Below are 18,233 nucleotides of genomic sequence, written 5' to 3' on the forward strand. Positions count from 1 at the left end.
CCACGAAGAGCCTTCCCATCGTGGACTTAGCAGCTTGAATCATCAAAGGGAAGCCCTTTGTTTTTTCCTAAACGCCTTGTCAAAATGTCAGGCGGCTCGAAGTGGTGGGTGAACGCTTGAAAAATTGACAAGAACGCTTATTAACCATGATATTTCAAATAGGCCGTGTATTCAAAACACAGCAAATATTTGTCCAAAAAAAGTTAGCTGGGGGAAAGAAACACAGACTGTGGTGCTTAAGATTTGGATATTTTTCATTCTCCCTGCCTTCTTGTTTGTTTGCCATTCCAAAGATGGTCAGCTAAGAAGTCAGCAATCAAATCAAGAAACGGGTTTGTTTCAAAGCAGGTTCCCCATCTAGGCACCTTCCGTGTACACCGAGGCTAAAGTTGGGGGGAGGGGAACCTCAGGATTTCAGCTCCAGCATTCCTGGTGGAAAATCCAAGACTTTTTTTTTTGCAACCTCCTGTAGAACTTGGGTGACAAGGCCTGATGGCAAACAGCTGTCCACAGCCTCCAACTGACTTTGAACCTGAAAATTAAGTACCTCGGATCTACTTAATTCTAGAGTAGGAAACTGGTCAGAAATCTCTGGGTGCTACTTTGGATTGGGAAGTTGAAAGGAGTGGGAGGGGGAAGGAGAAGGATGGAGGATAAGAAGGAGAAGGAAGAAGGAAAAAGGAGGAGGGAGGAGAAAGGAGGGAAAAAGAAAGGAGGAAGAAGGAGGAAGAATGAGAAAGAAAGGAAGAAGGAAAAAGAAAGGATGAAGAAGGGGAAAGGAGGAGGAGGAAGGAGGAAGAAAGGCGGAAGAAGGAAAAAGAAAGGAGGAAGAAGGAGGAAGGAGGAAGAAAGGAGGAAGGAGGAGAAAGGAGGGTGAGAAAAAAGGAAGAAGGAGAAAGGAAGAAGGAAAAAGAAAGGAGGAAGGAGGAAGAAGGAGAAAGAAAGGAAGAGGAAGGAGGAAGGAGAAAGGAGGAAGAAGCAGAAGGAAGAAGGAAGAAGAAAGGAGAAAGAAAAGAGGAAGAAGGAAAAAGGAGAAAGGAGGAGAGAATAAAAGGAGGAAGAAGGAAAAAGAAAGGAGGAAGGAGAAAGGAGGAGGAGAAGGAAGGAGAAGGTAGAGATGGCGGAGGAAAAAAGAGAAGAGGGAAGAAAAAAGGAGAAAAAAGGAAGGAATCACCTATACCCTTTCTTCCCTGCTTTCTCCTGTTCCTTTTCCTTCTCCTCCTTCCTTTCCTTCCTCCTTCCTTCCTTCCTCTCTGCCTTCCTCTCCTCCTCCCTATTCCTTTTCTCTTCCATTTCCCTTCTTCATTCCCATCCATCCATCCTTCCTCCTCCTCCTAGCTAAACACTCCTCTTTCCAGCCTCACCTGGAAAGCTTCCTATCCTCTCCAAAAAGCTCCACTTTATTTTGAAGCACCGATAACCCGGTTTTAAAGAGCAGCGGAACGAGAAGCCTGTCACTTTGCAATGGGCCCAGAGAAGAAGGCCAAGGCCTGGAAGGGGGGGGGAACTGGAGAGAGAGAGAGAGAGAGAGAGAGAGAGAGAGAGAGAGAGAAGGACGAGGCAGACGGATGGCGTTTTGAACAGGCGCCCAGCAAGAGAGGAAATAAAAACTCCTCTTTATTATTAATATGCTTTTAAAAGGACCTGCATGGAGGGCAGGGAGAGAGAACACAGCGGCTTTTTTCTCTCTCTCTTTTTCTCTTTTTACTAAAAAAAACTCATTTTTCTTTGTAATCATGAGTCACTTCAGGAAAGACGCATCACTTTTTCAAGCGGAGCCTTCTTCATCCAAAGAGCCACAATCACAGCTCCATCTGTCTTGTCCCCCTCTCATCCCATTCTTTATCCTGAGTGACTGCAGTTTTCAGACCTGGCTTTGCCGCGCACAATTATTGGGCTAAGAAACAAGCAGGAAGCCCCTCTTAGCTAGCTGAGAATTAGATAGGATTCGTTGGCAGGTTCACAGGGCTCATTTTGCAACAGGCGAGAGCATCCGGCTCCCCTTACTGTCAGCCCTGCGGCCCCCTCTTCTTGTGGGTCTTTGGCCTGCCCCACTTTCTGTTATTCTGCTATGCCTTTTCTATGGTGGGAAAATGGGACTGTATGGAGTTAGATGCCATGTAGCCATAACAACATTCTTTCTTGAAAGCCAAGGTCATCCTTTGTCTTTGCACCTCTGCACCTGACTGGATCTGGATGGGTGGAAGCTGCCAGTATGGCAGTGGGAGATTGGACCATGGGATGGACTTGTGGGTGTGGGGGGCAAGATCTTGAACTTTCAACTGGGAGGAGAAAACCGGGAAGCTTTCAGATTCTGGTTTTCCCAAATGTGCCAACGTGGCTCTCTTGATAAATTGGAACTTTGAGGAATCCTTTGCCTCGGACTCTGATTTAAATTTTGGACGCTATTTGGAACCCTGACATTTACGAAGCTAAGCAGGGTTGGCCTGGTCAGCAGGTGGATGGGAGACGACCAGCCACCCAAGGACTATAGATATATAGACTATCCTCAAAGGGCAGAAAGTCCAGTTTGCCTCTTGGAAAAAAAAAGCACCTTTGGGACATCTTGACCAGCATTATGGCTGGACTGAAAGACCCATGTCCATCCAGAAAGACGTCATCCAAGAAACGCCTTGAAGAGAAGGAAGTTGGCCAAGAGACTTGACATTTCAGGGAATGGAGGTCTTTCTCTTAGTCCTGAAGGTGGTCGCATCGCCTTTGAGTTGACAGGACCTTGGTGGCTTCTCATGGTACCTCCATCTCGTGGATTCTCATCACAGATCATGCAGGGAAACTGGCAGCCTTGACGGAGCTTACGGTGGAAATACAAGATTACATCAAAGACGCATTTGAGGCAAGAAGAAGGAACAAAGTGATCCTTGAGTTGGTTGCACTTCAGGAGGAAGAGCCAGACTTCCCGGGAAGGAGCCCTGTGGAGCAGGCGGTTGAAGGAAGACAGCGGGGTGTAGCTGAAGCACAGCCGCTGCCGGCCAAATATTCAGCGTCTTGTGTCAGGCACCGTTTCATCAGGGCCAACGTGATGGACACCCTGCAGACCTCCTTGACAAGCCAGCGAGGAGCAGACGGGCCATAATCAAAGGAAATGGATGTTTGGCATTTCGACAGCACTTGAGACAAATTCTCCTTTCTTCTAGTTCTTTTTTCCCCTTCTCTCTCCTTCCTCCTTTCTTTTTCTCTTTCTCTCCTCCCCATCCCTCCTTCCTTCCTTCGTTCTTTCTCTCTCCTTCCTTCTTTCTTTCTTTCTTTCTTTCTCTAGCCTTCCTTCCTTCTCTTTCTCTCCACCTCCTCTCCTTCCTTCTTCCTTCCTTCTCTCTCCTTCCTTTCTTTCTCTCTCCTTCCTTCTCTCTCTCTTTCTCTCCACCACCTCCTTCCTTCTTCCTTCCTTCGTTCTTTCTCTCTCCTTCCTTCTTTCTTTCTCTCTTTCTCTCCACCCCCTCTCCTTCCTTCTACCTTCCTAAGTCAGAATATAACATATAAAGCAGTGTTTCTCAACCTTAGCAACTTGAAGATGTCTGGACTTCAACTCCCAGAATTCTGGGAGTTGAAGTCCAGACATCTTCAAGTTGACAAGGTTGAGAAACACTGGTTTAAAGAGAGATTGGACAGCCCTTTGACTGGCATGTTATAGGACCTCCTGCCTAAGCAGGAGAGGATGGACTAGAAGACCTCAAGTTATTCGGTTATTCTTCTTTTAATTTCTGCCTTGAAACGTTGGCCTCGGCAGTCAATCAATGCACAAATTGATTGCCCTTCCATCCTGGCAGACTGTTTGCCAGCTGGACGTCCCTGCGTAACAGGATCGTCAATCTCATTTCCCCAGTTAAACGTTTTGGGATCAAAACATTTTGGGCCTTGCGAGGATTTTCAGCCCAAATTTGATTTGAACCGGAAGAACCCAACCGTGCTTCATGGCACGCCGGATCCAACGTTGCGGTTAAAAGCCTTGGTCCTTCCCAGAATAAGGGACAACGTCACAAGCTTCAGATTGGGATGAAAACCATTTCTTTCCGTGCTTTTCCTACGATTTTTTTTTCTCCTTCTGTTTATTTCTGTAGAGGTTCTCAGCCACATCCAGGTCCTGGATGTCCCCAAGGTGCTTTTTCAGGAGGCAATTGGATTATCTTGTTTTTACTTTTGAAAATGTTTCGCTTCTCATCCAAGAAGCTTCTTCCGCTCTGACTGGATGGTGGGGAATGGAAGGATTTAAATTCCTTGCAGGCAGCTGGTCATTTGCATCCTTTTAGAGGGTCCTTGAAGGGCTTGGAGGTTTTATCCATGTCCTCGGGGTCTTCTTGAGTGGTGCAAATGGTTCCTGCAGTCTGCAATTCTCCCTCTGGAGATCCATTCCTCCTCCCACCCCATTCCAAGGGCCTTCATCCCAAATTGTGTAGCTAAAGGTCTGTAGAGATTCTCAGCCCTCCAAGTCACGGTTCTCCCCAAGGTGTTTTTTTCAGGATACAACTGGACTTTCTTGTTTTTTTTTTCTTTTGAAGACTTCTCATCTGAGAAGCTTCATCACCTCTGACAGGATGGCCAAGGTGGCACAGTGGTTAAATGCAGCACTGCAGGCTACTTCAGCTGACTGCTAGTTCAGCAGTTCGGCTGTTCAAATCTCACCGGCTCAAGGTTGATTCAGCCTTCCATCCTTCCGAGGTGGGTAAAATGAGGACCCGGATTGTTGTTGGGGGCAATATGCTGACTCTGTAAACTGCTTAGAGAGGGCTGTGAAGCACTGTGAAGCGGCATATAAGTCTAACTGCTATTGCTATTGCTAACTATGTGGGAAGGAAGGAAGGAAGGAAGGAAGGAAGGAAGGAAGGAAGGAAGGAAGGAAGGAAGGAAGGAAGGGGCAAGAGGCTGATTCTGTATATATGTCTAAGAAATAGGAGCCGAGGTGGCGCAGTGGTTAGGGTGCAGCACTGCAGGCTACTTCAGCTGACTGCTATCTGCAGTTCAGCGGTTCTAATCTCACCGGCTCAGGGTTGACTCAGCCTTCCGTCCTTCCGAGGTGGGTAAAATGAGGACCCAGACTGTGAGGGCGATATACTGACTCTGTAAACCGCTTAGAGAGGGCTGAAAGCCCTATGAAGCGGTATATAAGTCTAACTGCTATTGCTATTGCTCTATCATCTATCTATCTATCTATCTATCTATCTATCTATCTATCTATCTATCTATCTATCTATCTATCTATCTATCTATCTATCTATCTGAGGTGGCGCAGTGGTTAGGGTGCAGTACTGCAGGCCACTTCAGCCGACTGTTATCTGCAGTTCAGCGGTTCTAATCTCACCGGCTCAAGGTTGACTCAGCCTTCCATCCTTCCGAGGTGGGTGAAATGAGGACCCAGACTGTGGGGGCGATATGCTGACTCTGTAAACCGTTTAGAGAGGGCTGAAAGCCCTATGAAGCGGTATATAAGTCTAACTGCTATTGCTATTGCTATGGCGGGGAAGGGAAAGATTTATTTTCCTTCTTTTTATATTCAACACCTTCCTCTTTGCAGCTCCTCCGAACAATGAACCCATGGCCTCCTTCAAATCGAGCTGGCTTCTGTTTACAGGGTAACAATAGTCCCGATTTATTTTTATTTTTTGAAGAAAAAAAATCTTTAAGGAGGTCTCAAGGGACCCCCCCCTTCTATTAAACGTTCCAAATTAGGCTGAACCTCCCTCTCCGCCCCCCAACCTGATTAGTCAAGCATAGTCAGATTATACCGAAATGCCTTTGCTAATTATAAATCTCTGTCAAAACGCTCTAACAATAGAAAGAGAAGCCTTTTCTTCTCAGAATCATTAGAAGGGGGGGAAATTTTTTCCTTGAGAAGACAAAAGGGATGAAAAAAACGACACTTGGGGAAGAAAAATGAGCTGCGTTTACAACCAGCATCCATTTAAATAAAAAAAAGACACCCTTACATATATAAGGTAAAGGTAAAGGTTCCCCTCGCGCGCATGTGCTAGTCGTTCCCGACTCTAGGGGGCGTTGCTCATCTCCGTTTCAAAGCCGAAGAGCCAGCGCTGTCCGAAGACGTCTCCGTGGTCATGTGGCCAGCATGACTCAATGCCGAAGGCACACGGAACGCTGTTCCCTTCCCACCAAAGGTGGTTCCTATTTTCCTACTTGCATTTTTTTACGTGCTTTCGAACTGCTAGGTTGGCAGAAGCTGGGACAAGTCACGGGAGCTCACTCCATTATGAAGCACTAGGGATTCGAACCGCCGAACTGCCAACCTTTCTGATCGACAAGCTCAGCGTCTTAGCCACCCTCCAGAATTGGAGAGAACTCCCCATAAAATGCCTGCAGTGTTTTGAATTCCCGTCAAATTGGGAAGCCAAGGTGGCGCAGTGGTTAAAGTGCTGTACTGCAGCCACTTCAGCTGACTGTTATCTGCAGTTCAGCGGTTCTAATCTCACCGGCTCAAGGTTGACTCAGCCTTCCATCCTTCCGATGGAAGGTGAGTAAAATGAGGACCCAGACTGTGGGGGCAATTTGCTGACTCTGTAAACCGCTTAGAGAGGGCTGAAAGCCCTATGAAGCGGTCTATAAGTCTAACTGCTATTGCTAACTGCTAAATTCATCTTGGATGAATAGAGATCACAAGGAGGAGAATTATCTTTTGGATCCGAAAGGCTGTTTTTAGATGGTTGCAAAAATCTGGCTGGCCTCTTTGGTGAGACGGGGGGTGGGGGTGGGATCGGTTTCCGTGTTGCAAAGCCCTAGTAGGGCTGTTCACCTTGGAGTCTTTCCAGCCTCCCCCCCACCCTCCGAAAATAATGATTGAGATGACTTTGACAGGTTCCTCCTGCCCCTTGGCTCTCTCTTGTTCCTTTGCTCAGTCTGATCCGGCCGTTGGGAATGTCCACACTTCCTGCTGCTTTCATCAGCCTTTGTGCCTCCCCTCTGCAGAGTTTTCCTCCCCCCAGGATGATTATTCTGCCCTCCCCTCACCGGGACTACAGTTCAGAGGAGCTTTAAAGAGAAGCCGCATCTTTCGCCCTGCAGTCGGTCAAGTATAGAACTGAAATAATCTCATGCAGAGGGCTGCTTCTGCGGAACGACTGGCAGCTTGAGGGAGCAGCTGTGAAGGTTATGGAAAAGGCAGCCCAAGGGGTGGTGATGTGGCTCTACCTACCAAGATTAGACTAGCAGAAGCCACGGTGTTCCCCATGACCCTCAACGGAAGAAGGTTGGGTTTTGGAGAAGCAGGATAGAGAAAGACAGTTGAGGCTTTGGAACTCTGGAGTTGGAGAAGACTCTGGAGACGATCCAAGACCAACACCAAGAGAAGAGAGGAAGGGGGTCATCAAGCAGACCAACGTGGAGTCCTCACTACAGACACAAGTGGCCAAGTTCAAGTTATCCTGCTATGGACTTAGGATGCGAAAACCCAGCTCTCTGGAGAAGGCTTTCGATGATGGAAAGATGAAAGGAAAGAGAAGGGTGACAGGTGTACTGTCGAAGACCTGAAGGACGAGGCTGAGCGTAGATCATCATGGAGAAGTTCCAGCTACGTGATCTCCAAGAATCCGTAACAACTTTCTCAATCAAGAAATGGGAAGAAGAGGATGATCAGCAGTTAGGCAGACAGACTCAGTTATAGTAACCAGGGGAGAAGACTTGAAGGACCAGGCTGGGGACAGATCATAACGGAGAAAATACATCTTATCTGGTTGCTAAGAGTTGACAACGATTTGTTAGCACATAATTAAAACAACACAGAGGTCTGTTTGTATGCGCATTTAGGTCAGGGTTGACGCACACGCACACCCTCCCTTCTCCAAAAGGGCTGATGATTAAACCGCTCAAAAATAGCCAATAAAATAAAGCATGGATGGAGGCTTTTGAGATCAATCTCGAGTCACTGGAAATCATGTTTTTGCTTGTTAAAGCTAGGCCGGTCTGGTCCTAGCAAATTAGCAAATGCGATTGAGCTACAATTCCTGAAGAATTCTGGGAGTTGGAAGTCCATGGCCCTTTAAAGCATGCTGGCTAGGGCATTCTGGGAGTTGAAGTCCATGCCCTTTAAAGTCGCTGACTGCCTGGTCCAGAGAGCCAGACCTTTTCATGGAGGCCCCTGATCCAGGTTCTCTTCTCTTTTAGCCAAGGTGGCGCAGTGGTTAAATGCAGCACTGCAGGCTACTGCTAGATCAGCAGGTCAGCGGTTCAAATCTCACCGGCTCAGGGTTGACTCAGCCTTCCATCCTTCCGAGGTGGGTAAAATGAGGACCCAGATTGTTGGGGGCAATATGCTGACTCTCTGTAAACCGCTTAGAGAGGGCTGGAAGCCCTATGAAGCGGTATATAAGTCTACTGCTATTGCTTTTCCTTTAGAAGTTTTAAAATTAAGACCATTCTATTGTCTTCCTGACTGGGGTGCCTGCCAACGGTTTAACTGCTTCTGTGACGTGAGCTGCATGCCAGTTTTTCTTGCCTTGCCCCCCATCCCCTTCTCCTCTGGCTGCATTGTTGCGCAGAGCTTTTGTGTAGAAAGATCAGGACTCGGCCGGCCGACGGGGAACACACACACACACACAAGATTTCTGAAGGGGGAGGTAGAAACTGTGAAGGAAAATTATACCTGTGACTTATAAACACACTGCCGGCAGCAGACAGGCTCTGCGGGTTGGAAAGAGGGAAGGGCATTTGAAAAGTCTAAAGTGGAAATTAAAGAGGGAAGCGTTGGGAGATCAGAATGACAGAGTTGGAAGGGACCTTGGAGGCCTTCTGTGTTTAGGCAGGAAACCCTACAACCACTACAGACAAAGGGTTATCCAACATCTTCTTAAAAACCTCCAGTGTCGGAGCAATCACAACTTCTGGAGGCAAGCAGTGATTAATTGTCCTCGCAGTCAGAAAATTATTCCTTAGTTCTAAGCTGCTTCTCTCCTTGATGAGTTTCCATTCGTTGCTTCTTGTTCTGCCCTCGGGTGCTTTGGAGAATAGCTTGACTCCCTCTTCTTTGGGGCAGCCCCTGAGATACTGGAAGGAAGGAAGGTGGGAAGGAAGGAAGTTGGGAAGGAAGGAAGGAAGGAAGGAAGGAGAGAAGGAAGGAAGGAAGATGGGAAGGAAGGAAGCAGAGAAGAAATGGAGGGAGGGAGGAAGCAAGGAGAGAAGGAAGGAAGGAGAGGAGGAAAGGGAGGAGAGGAGAGGAGGGAAGGGAGGAGAGAAGGAAGGGAGGAGAGAAGGAAGGGAGGAGAGAAGGAAGGATCTCTCCTTGATGAGTTTTCCATTCGTTGCTTCTTGTCCTGCCCTCGGGTGCTTTGGAGAATAGCTTGACTCCCTCTTCTTTGGGGCAGCCCCTCAGATATTGGAGGACAACTATCACGTCACCCCTGGTCCTTCTCTTCCTTAAACTAGATGATCCATGCAGTTCCAGCAACTGCCAGGGCTTTGAAGGAAGTCACATCCTCAGTGGGGAGATGCACAGATCAGCTGGTGGGGAAGGGACAAACAATTCCATTCGAATAAACAATTCGAGGCCACGAATAGTCCTCGGCTTTCCACTATAATTAGGTCCGGCTGGGAATGTTGCAAATAGCAATCACGTACGATTCTAGGAAGCTGAGTCCGCGCGTCATTCCCTGCCAGCTGCCAAGCACCCAAATATTGATCGCGTGGCTATGGGGAGCGTTGCCGCAGTCATAAGTGTGAGTCGTTTTTGTCCATGATGGTGTCGCTTTGAACTGTGAGAATTCGTCTGAAATTAAAACCATGGCCCACTGTATGTGCCAGGCCGATATCTCAAGAGGGCGCGTCTTCTCTGCAAATGCCACACTGCATTTCTGAGCTGGTTCGGTGGCTGAGACGTTGAGATTATCGATCAGAACGGTCAGCAGTTTGGCAGTTCGAATCCCTAGCGCCGTGTAACGGAGGGAGCTCCCGTGACTTGTCCCAGCTTCTGCCAACCTAGCACGTAAAAAATGCAAGTAGAAAAATAGGAACCACCTTTGGTGGGAAGGGAACAGCGTTCAATGCGCCTTCTGTGCTGAGTCATGCCGGCTACATGACCACGGAGACGTCTTCGGACAGTGCTGGCTCTCTGGCTTTGAAATGGAGATGAGCACCGCCCCCTAGAGTCGGGAACAATTAGCACATATATGCGAGGGGAACCTTGACCTTTTAAACAATTGGCTTCTAAGGGGAAAAAAACCATTGCAATTTATGCCCCCCAAAAGAAAGGTGATTCATGTCATTTCTACCGTTCTGATTTATAATGTCTTTTGAAGTCATCCCACGGTCATCCTACCCAAATAGCAATGATGCAGATGGGTTTCGTTTTCTTTTATCACTCCAACGATGGCTGGGATGATGCTATGAAGACTCTTGGGAGCCAAGGTGGCGCAGTGGTTAAATGCAGCACTGCAGGCTACTTCAGCTGACTGCAGTTCTGCAGTTCGACTGTTCTAATCTCACCGGCTCAGGGTTGACTCAGCCTTCCATCCTTCCGAGGTGGGTAAAATGAGGACCCGGATTGTTGTTGGGGGCGATATGCTGACTCTGTAAACCGCTTAGAGAGGGCTGAAAGCCCTAGGAAGCGGTATATAAGTCTAACTGCTATTGCTATCTATCTGTCTGTCTGTCTGTCTCTGTCTCTGTCTCTGTCTCTGTCTCTGTCTCTGTCTCTGTCTCTGTCTCTGTCTCTGTCTCTGTCTCTCTATCTATCTATCTATCTATCTATCTATCTATCTATCTATCTATCTATCTATCTATCTGTCTCTGTCTCTGTCTCTGTCTCTGTCTCTCTGTCTGTCTATCTATCTATCTATCTATCTATCTATCTATCTATCTATCTATCTATCTATCTATCTATCTATCATCTATCTATCTATCTATCGGATTGTTGGGGGCAATATATGCTGACTCTGTAAACCGCTTAGAGAGGGCTGAAAGCCCTATGAAGCGGTATATAAGTCTAACTGCTATTGCTATTGCTAAATGACCCGAGACCTGACATCTGATTTACATAAAGGAGACCCAGTGAGATCAATCGGTCTCTGACCAGATGGGCAGAACATTTTACCACGAATATCAGCTTTGAAGAGGCGAAGGGGGTGAGGCCAGCTTGGGAGACGCTGACGCTGCCTTTTTTAGGCTGGTATTCTTGCAAAGAGCTGGGCTGAAAATCTCCGGTTCTCTTTCCTTAGAGGGCAATTACCCCGATCAGAAGTTCCCCGTGAGAATCCGTTTTGAAAATAGGACAGACAAAACAGCCCCCCACCCCATTTCGCACAGGAATCTGCAGCTCTGCATTTCCAATTGACACCCTTGTGAGGCGGGGAAAGAGAAGCAATTCCTTCTGGTGCTTCGCTTTTGCCAAAAAAATTAAGAAATGGGGAGAAACGTGGAAGAGACGTGAGTGAGGGACTATCAGGAATTCACCCTACAATTCTACCGTTTGCGTCCCCGTTAAAATTCTGCGCAAGCTGAGGACAAACCGGATAAATCGAGCAAAGGAATCTGGATTCTGAAAATCCAAGCAGTGGTCCTGCTTAAATCATGATAACAATTCCCAGTGGCATAGAATTTTTTTCTCCTAATGCAGTGTTTCTCAACCTTGACAACTTGAAGACGTCCGGACTTCAACTCCCAGAATTCCCCAGCCAGCATTCGCTGGCTGGGGAATTCTGGGAGTTGAAGTCTGGACGTCTTCAAGTTGCCAAGGTTGAGAAACACTGTTCTAATGCATGGTTCTATTTAAGTCGAAGTTTCTGCACTGGATTCGACTCTGCTGGGCCAAAATTCCAGAAGTCGTAACAATCCTTCACCAACGGCATTAATCTTGCCAGCCAACCTGCCTCCTTAAAGCCATTCCCCCCCCCCCCGCAACATAAATTGAAGGCCAAGACGCTTAAGAAGTCCCGTTTTTCCCCTCCCTCCCACCATCCCAACCTACACACAAGTCCGGCTTATTCCTATGCCAAGACATAAATAACGGAGCCAGCTCCAAAGCAATTCCCTGTCTCTCCGCTTAAGCTGGTTTTATGTTCTGCATCCCAAGAGTTTGGGCCAAGAGAGAAAAGATGGTCTGGGGGGAGGAAGGGAGAACCGTTCAAACCAAGTGGGACAAATGAAGGCAGCCAAAAAAAAGGGGGGGGGAAGCTTGAAATCAAGCAGCTTAATTCAAAATACAAAAGAGAGGAAGCGGAGAGGCTGGTCCTAAAAATGAAATAAGTTTAACGCGTTGCAGAATTTGCTCCTTTTTTTGATTTTAGACCCACACGTGCATTCTTGGTCTTTAATTGGTGCACCCTCCACCGGAGCCCACAAGCAACTTTTCAGATCTTCTTTGTGGTTCTTCTACTCCTCCAAAGGCCAAGCCTGGGGGAAGACATCTGGAGGAGAAGGAACGCTTCACCTCCAAGTAGCCAGGTCTTCTGACTTCCATGAGCTCCTCAACCATCACAAATGGTCCAAGATGGGACAGCGTCCCTCTAGAGCAGTGTTTCTCAACCTTGGCGACTTTAAGTCCTGTGGACTTCAACTCCCAGAATCCCCCAGCCACAGGTGGCTGGGGGATTCTGGGAGTTGAAGTCCACAGGACTTAAAGTCGCCAAGGTTGAGAAACACTGCTCTAGAGAAAGACCTACCCACGTCGCAGAGAAGCTTGGGACAAGGTTAAACTGTAGGTGGCTTTCTTTCTCATAAGGGAAAGAACTTAGCCGTCATCCGTTCAGTTGTATTTAAAAAAAAACCAGAAGAAACCAGCAAATTTTACTCCAGAGGTTCTCTGCTGAGTGTCAGATTGAAAAAGAGGCTGCAGATAGGGTGTCCATCCAGATGTTCTTTGCCAGAGCTCCCCGAGGCCCCACCCACCTTTGGTCAATGATGAGGGAGACGGAGAATTGTAGCATAGGAACATCTGGAAGGCCAGAGGTTTCCTGTTTTCCTACATCTTTAGCGAATCCTGCTAAATATGATCCTCAACCTAAATTGTTAAGAGAACATCTGAGCCCAACTTAAACACGGAACAGCTTCTGAACAACGGAGGCGACATGAAGATCACGGAGACAAAAGTAGCTGGGTTTTTCACCCAACTTCAAAAGCCAGGGGGACAACTCCTATCCGTTTGTGGGTCCTTTTATCCCTCCTTAGCAATTCAATCGGCCGAATCCGAACGCAATCTTTTGATCTCAGCAGCCCTACAGGGCCAATTACTGTCCCTCAACCTCAAGCACCTTTGCCTGGACACCTTGATGAAACGGAAATCCCTCCACCGAAGATCAGAAGCCTGGAAGACCTCCGTTCAAAAGGCGATCGGCGCCTTCCCTTCTGGAGGTATTTTAAGGAGCAGCAGGGAAATCGCGGGCTGCTTTGATAACTCGCTCTTGACAAGGATTTAAGGAGAGTCTCGAAGCCCTTTGAGATACCTAGTCTTGGTGCCAGAAGATCTCCACTGTCAATGGAGATGGGGAGGATCCATCCAGGGAGGAGAAAAACAGTTGCATCCACAAAGAAATCCTACCAACTTTTTTGAACCTTCCTGCTTTGAGGGCCCCATCCAGAGCAAAGAGGAAGGGACCTCCAACTAAGCCATGCCCAAAATCACCTCCTACAAGCCTTCCAAGGCGGCCTTCAAGATTTGCTCCTTCCATGAAACTGCCAGGGAGCTTCCTCTTGTGGCCACCTTGCCAGATCCTCTGTCTGACCTCACAACACCTGTTCCTCCTTCTCTTGTTCTCCCACCCGTGTCCAGCGCCAGACTCCAAGCTGGGGAGCCTGCATTGACCATCAATCATCTCTTTTTTTAGACGTCACAGCCAAAGTGGGGATTTGGGAGACAGTACGGGTGCAGAAATGTGTCAGAAATGCCGCTGACCTGAGATTCACTGTTAAGAAAGCCCTTAATACTTTCATACTGAGAAAAAGGGTGGGTGGGGGAGGGATATATATCAGGTTCGAGGAGACGTGTTAGACTTTAATGTAATTTGACTCCACATGTATACTGTTCTTTCTTATATTTTCATTACTATTATTATTATTACTATTTTTTCCTTTAAAACTAGGATATGTTAAGCATATCGACATGTAGCAGAAATACATCAATGAGAGGAGGAGTGGGGAACAGAAGGGAGAAGAAAGATGGGAAGAGAGGGATAGGAGAGAGGGTAAGGGGGGAAGATGAGGAGGATAAGGAGGAGTGGATTGTAGAGAGAGGAGAAGGAGAAAGGGAGGGGAAGTAGAGTAGGAAAGGATGATGGAAGGAAGATAGGAAGTTGGAGAGAGGTAGAAGAAAGAGGTGTATGGAGAGCAGAAGAGCTATAATCGGTTTTTATTTTTCTTGTTGACAAGAGGAACTGATGTAATTATTATTTAATATTATATGATACGGGCTATGTATAGTATACATGTGAGTGTGTGTTATGAAAATGGAAATAAAAAATATTTATATATAAAAAAATACTTTCATACTAACACGAGGAACTCAGCACACGGTAAAACACATTTTAAGCCACAGAGGTGATTAGGGGACTGGAGGCTAAAATATATGAAAAACTATTGCAAAAGTTGCATATGTCTAGTCCCATGATGGTAAACCAATGGCAGGCGTCTAGTGGGATGAAAAGAAGGACTAGGGGAGACATGATAGCAGTCTTCGGATATTTGAGGGGCTGCCCCAAAGAAGAGGGAGTCAAACTATTCTCCAAAGCCCCTGAGGGCAGGACAGGAAGCAATGGGTGGAAACTAATCAAGGAGAGAAGCAACTTAGAACTGGGGAGGAATTTCCTGACAGAACAATCAATGACTTGCCACTAGAAGTTGTGGGTGCTCCATCAAAGGAGGCTTTTAAGGAGAAACTAGACAACCATATGTCTGAAATGGTCTAGGGTTTCCTGCCTGAGCATGGGGTTGGACTAGAAGACCTCCAAGGCCCCTTTCAACTCTGTTGTTCGGTGAAATAAGGTGCAGTTTTTGCCCAAAGGACAATGGATCAACCGATCAACTGGTTAGGTTTATGTTGTGAATGCCCCATACACTGGAAGTCTTTGAGAAGATGTTGGATAGCCATTTGTCTGGAACGGTATAGGGTTTCCTGCCTAGGCAGGGGGTTGGACTAGAAGACCTCCAAGGTCCCTTCCAACTCTGCTATTGTACTGTATCGTATTACTTTTAGGGCACCATCAGCTAAACCAGTGGTTCCCAAACTTGGCAACTTTAAGACTTGTGGACTTCAACTCCCAGAATTCTCCAGCCAGCTGGAGAATTCTGGGAGTTGAAGTCCACAAGTCTTAAAGTTGCCAAGTTTGGGAACCACTGAGCTAAACCATGGTTTCTTCCACCAACAATGGCCTTTGCACAATGAATCCCTTAAAACAGTTCACAGCCCAACAGCTGAGGCTCATGACACACTCAACACAACCAGCCAGGCCATTCCGACAAAGGGCAGAAGGGAAGGGGGCAGAAAAACCACCACCCGCCCCCTCCCCAAATAAACACAGAAAGCAAACTCTTGGCATCGCTTGCAAACCACCACCTAAATCCTGATGCTGAACCATTTCAGGCGCCTGGAACCACTCAACAGACCTATATATTTTATCCCCAGGGGGGTTATAAGGGGGGGGGGGCGGGAGGGGCCGCAAAGGGCAGCGTTAAATGCCAACGAAATGCAAAACTGCCACAAAACCAGAAAAGGGGCCGAAGAGAGCAGAAGCAACTCATCCGATGGCGTCGGGTCACCTCATTTAGGACTAGCGCCTTGTCTTAAAAAGCAGAGATCTGCCTGAGCAGCAGCAGCCAAAGCACAGAGTGGCCAGGCTGATGTGGGACGCTGGGTGCGAGTCCTGCATTTTATTTTATTTTTAAACCCCACCGAAAATGCTGCTAGTCCTAAAAGAGGCAGCCAGATGCCCTTGGAGGTGCCCCAGGCTGCTCTTTGACAAGCAGCATCTCACACCTGGAGAAAAAGTGCAGCTGTCCAGATGTGCTGCCAACACGAGACAACATTCAGATAATGCGCAAACATCCCAATCCTCTGGGCTGGACAGTTGCCAATTCTCTCTCTCTCTCTCTCTCTCTCTCTCTCTCTCTCTCTCTCTCTCTCTCTCTCTCTCTCTCTCTCTCACACACACACACACACACACACACACACACACACACACACACAGATACACAACACAAAACCCGCCTCCCTTGGGATCCCAGGTGAAAACCTCTGTTACCCATGAGCTACCTGACAGGTTTCCCCCCTTGCCCCCCTCCCAAAAGCATCTCTCAAATTGGTCCCAAGGCCAACTTTGAGGGGGGGGGACTCTCAAGGTGGGGGACCCTGGAAGGAGGCTGGCAGGGGCGCCAGGAGAGGAGAGGAGAATAGAATAGAATACAAAGAAATAGGAATAACGGGAATTGAAGAGGAGAGGAGAGAAGAGAAGAGAAATAATAGGAATTGAAGAGAAGAGAAATAGAAATAATAGAAATGGGAAGAGGGAGAGGGATGGAATGGAAAAGAGAAGAGGAGAGAGGAGAGGAGAATCGAATCGAATAGAATTAGGAATGACGGGAATTGAAGAGGAGAGAATAGAATAGAATAGAATAGAATAGAAAGAAATAGGAATAACGGGAATTGAAGAGGAGAGGAGAGGAGAGAAGATAAATAATAGGAATTGAAGAGAAGAGAAATAGAAATAATAGAAATGGGAAGAGGGAGAGGGATGGAATGGAAAAGAGAAGATGAGAGAGGAGAGGAGAATAGAATAATAGAATAGAATAGGAATAACGGGAATTGAAGAGGAGAGGAGAGAAAAGAATAGAAATAATAGGAATTGAAGAGAAGAGAAATAGAAATAATAGAAATGGGAAGAGGGGGATTGATGGAATGGAAAAGAGAAGAGGAGAGAGGAGAGAAGAATAGAATAGAATAATAGAATAGAATAGAATAATAGAATAGAATAGAATAATAGAATAGAATAATAGAATAGAATAGGAATAACGGGAATTGAAGAGGAGAGGAGAGAAAAGAATAGAATTAATAGGAATTGAAGAGAAGAGAAATAGAAATGGGAAGAGGGAGAGGGAGAGGGATGGAATGGAGTGGAAAAGAGAAGGGGAGAGAGGACAGGAGAATAGAATAGAATAATAGAATAGAATAGGAATAACGGGAATTGAAGAGGAGAGGAGAGAATAGAAATAATAGGAATTGAAGAGAAGAGAAATAGAAATAATCGAAAGGGGAAGAGGGGGATGGATGGAATGGAAAAGAGAAGAGGAGAGAGGAGAGGAGAGAAGGGTTCCTCGGCCCCTGCCCGGCGATTGATGAACTCGGATAGACTGCGCCTGTCCCTGGAGTCTCCCCCTCCCCTCCCCTCCCCTCGGCGTAGCCCCTCTGCTCCCGCGGAGCCTCCGCCTCGCCCCCTCCCCTCCCCACCCCCCGCCCGCCCGCCCGCCCGCCCGTCTCACCGAGAAGCCGGCCCAGAAGGGGCAGGAGTGCCGGACGCGGGCGGAGGTGGTGAGCGCCAGGGCGGCGAAGCTGACGGCCACGATCAGGCAGCCCAGCGCCATCTGCGAGACGCCCAGCGCCAGCAGGATCCGGGAGCGGGCGCGGAGCTCGCGCAGGCGGGCCAGGCGGCGGGACAGGGCGGCGGGGCTGAGCGGGAGCGCGCCGCCGCCTCCTCCTCCTCCTCCGCCGCCGCCCGCCAGCAGCCCCAGCGCCCCCGCCGCCCCCGAGCCCGCATCGCGCCGCCCGCCCAGCGGCATCTTCCCCCGGCTAGCTCCCCGGGCTGCACCGGCCGGGCAGCCGCGGCGCTTCCTCCGCCGCAGCCCCGCCGCCGCCGCCGCTGCCTCGCCTCCCCGCCGGCTCCGGCTCCATCGCGGCGCGTCCTCGCCGGCCGCAGCTGGCACCTCCGCGGGCAGCTGGGCTCGGCGGCTGGCTCCGCCTCCGGCCCCGCCCCGCCCCCCCTCCCCCTCTCCAGGAGGCGCCCCGCGGGCGCCCGGTTGCAACTGCGTGCCTCTTGCCTCCTTGGGGCGCCCGCTGCAGGATCTGTCCTCCCCCGCCCCTTGCCCGAGCGTCCCTGCCAGCTGCAACGGCTGGAGGTCTTTGTTTTGGGGAGGGGGTGGCCTGGATGAGCCCTGGTGGGAGGGGGAGGGAGTTTCCAGCTGTTGGCAACACAGGTTTGATGATGGGCGAAGCAGGGGCAGACTATCATTGCTGGTTTGTTTGGCTCCCAGGGTGGAGGGAGGTTTTAATTAAATGGTCGGGTACTTTCGGGCACCCCAGG

General features: G+C 48.5%; 1 protein-coding gene across 1 annotated transcript in view; it reads right to left on the minus strand.

Annotated features, from left to right (window-relative positions):
* The window catches only part of ENTREP2 (endosomal transmembrane epsin interactor 2), a 74,865-nt gene extending 57,085 nt beyond the window's left edge, over nucleotides 1-17,780 (minus strand). Inside the window, exon 1 of the mRNA XM_087703976.1 lies at nucleotides 17,416-17,780. Within this exon, the coding sequence (XP_087560102.1) occupies nucleotides 17,416-17,712 (297 nt within the window). The 5' untranslated portion in view covers nucleotides 17,713-17,780. The remainder of the gene's footprint in view (nucleotides 1-17,415) is intronic.
* Nucleotides 17,781-18,233: the final 453 nt, after the last annotated feature.

The sequence above is a fragment of the Thamnophis sirtalis genome, unplaced genomic scaffold, assembly GCF_051295495.1.
Source record: "Thamnophis sirtalis isolate CommonGarterSnake01/CBP01778 unplaced genomic scaffold, rThaSir2_p1.2 scaffold_2, whole genome shotgun sequence".
NCBI classification, from domain to species: domain Eukaryota; kingdom Metazoa; phylum Chordata; class Lepidosauria; order Squamata; family Natricidae; genus Thamnophis; species Thamnophis sirtalis.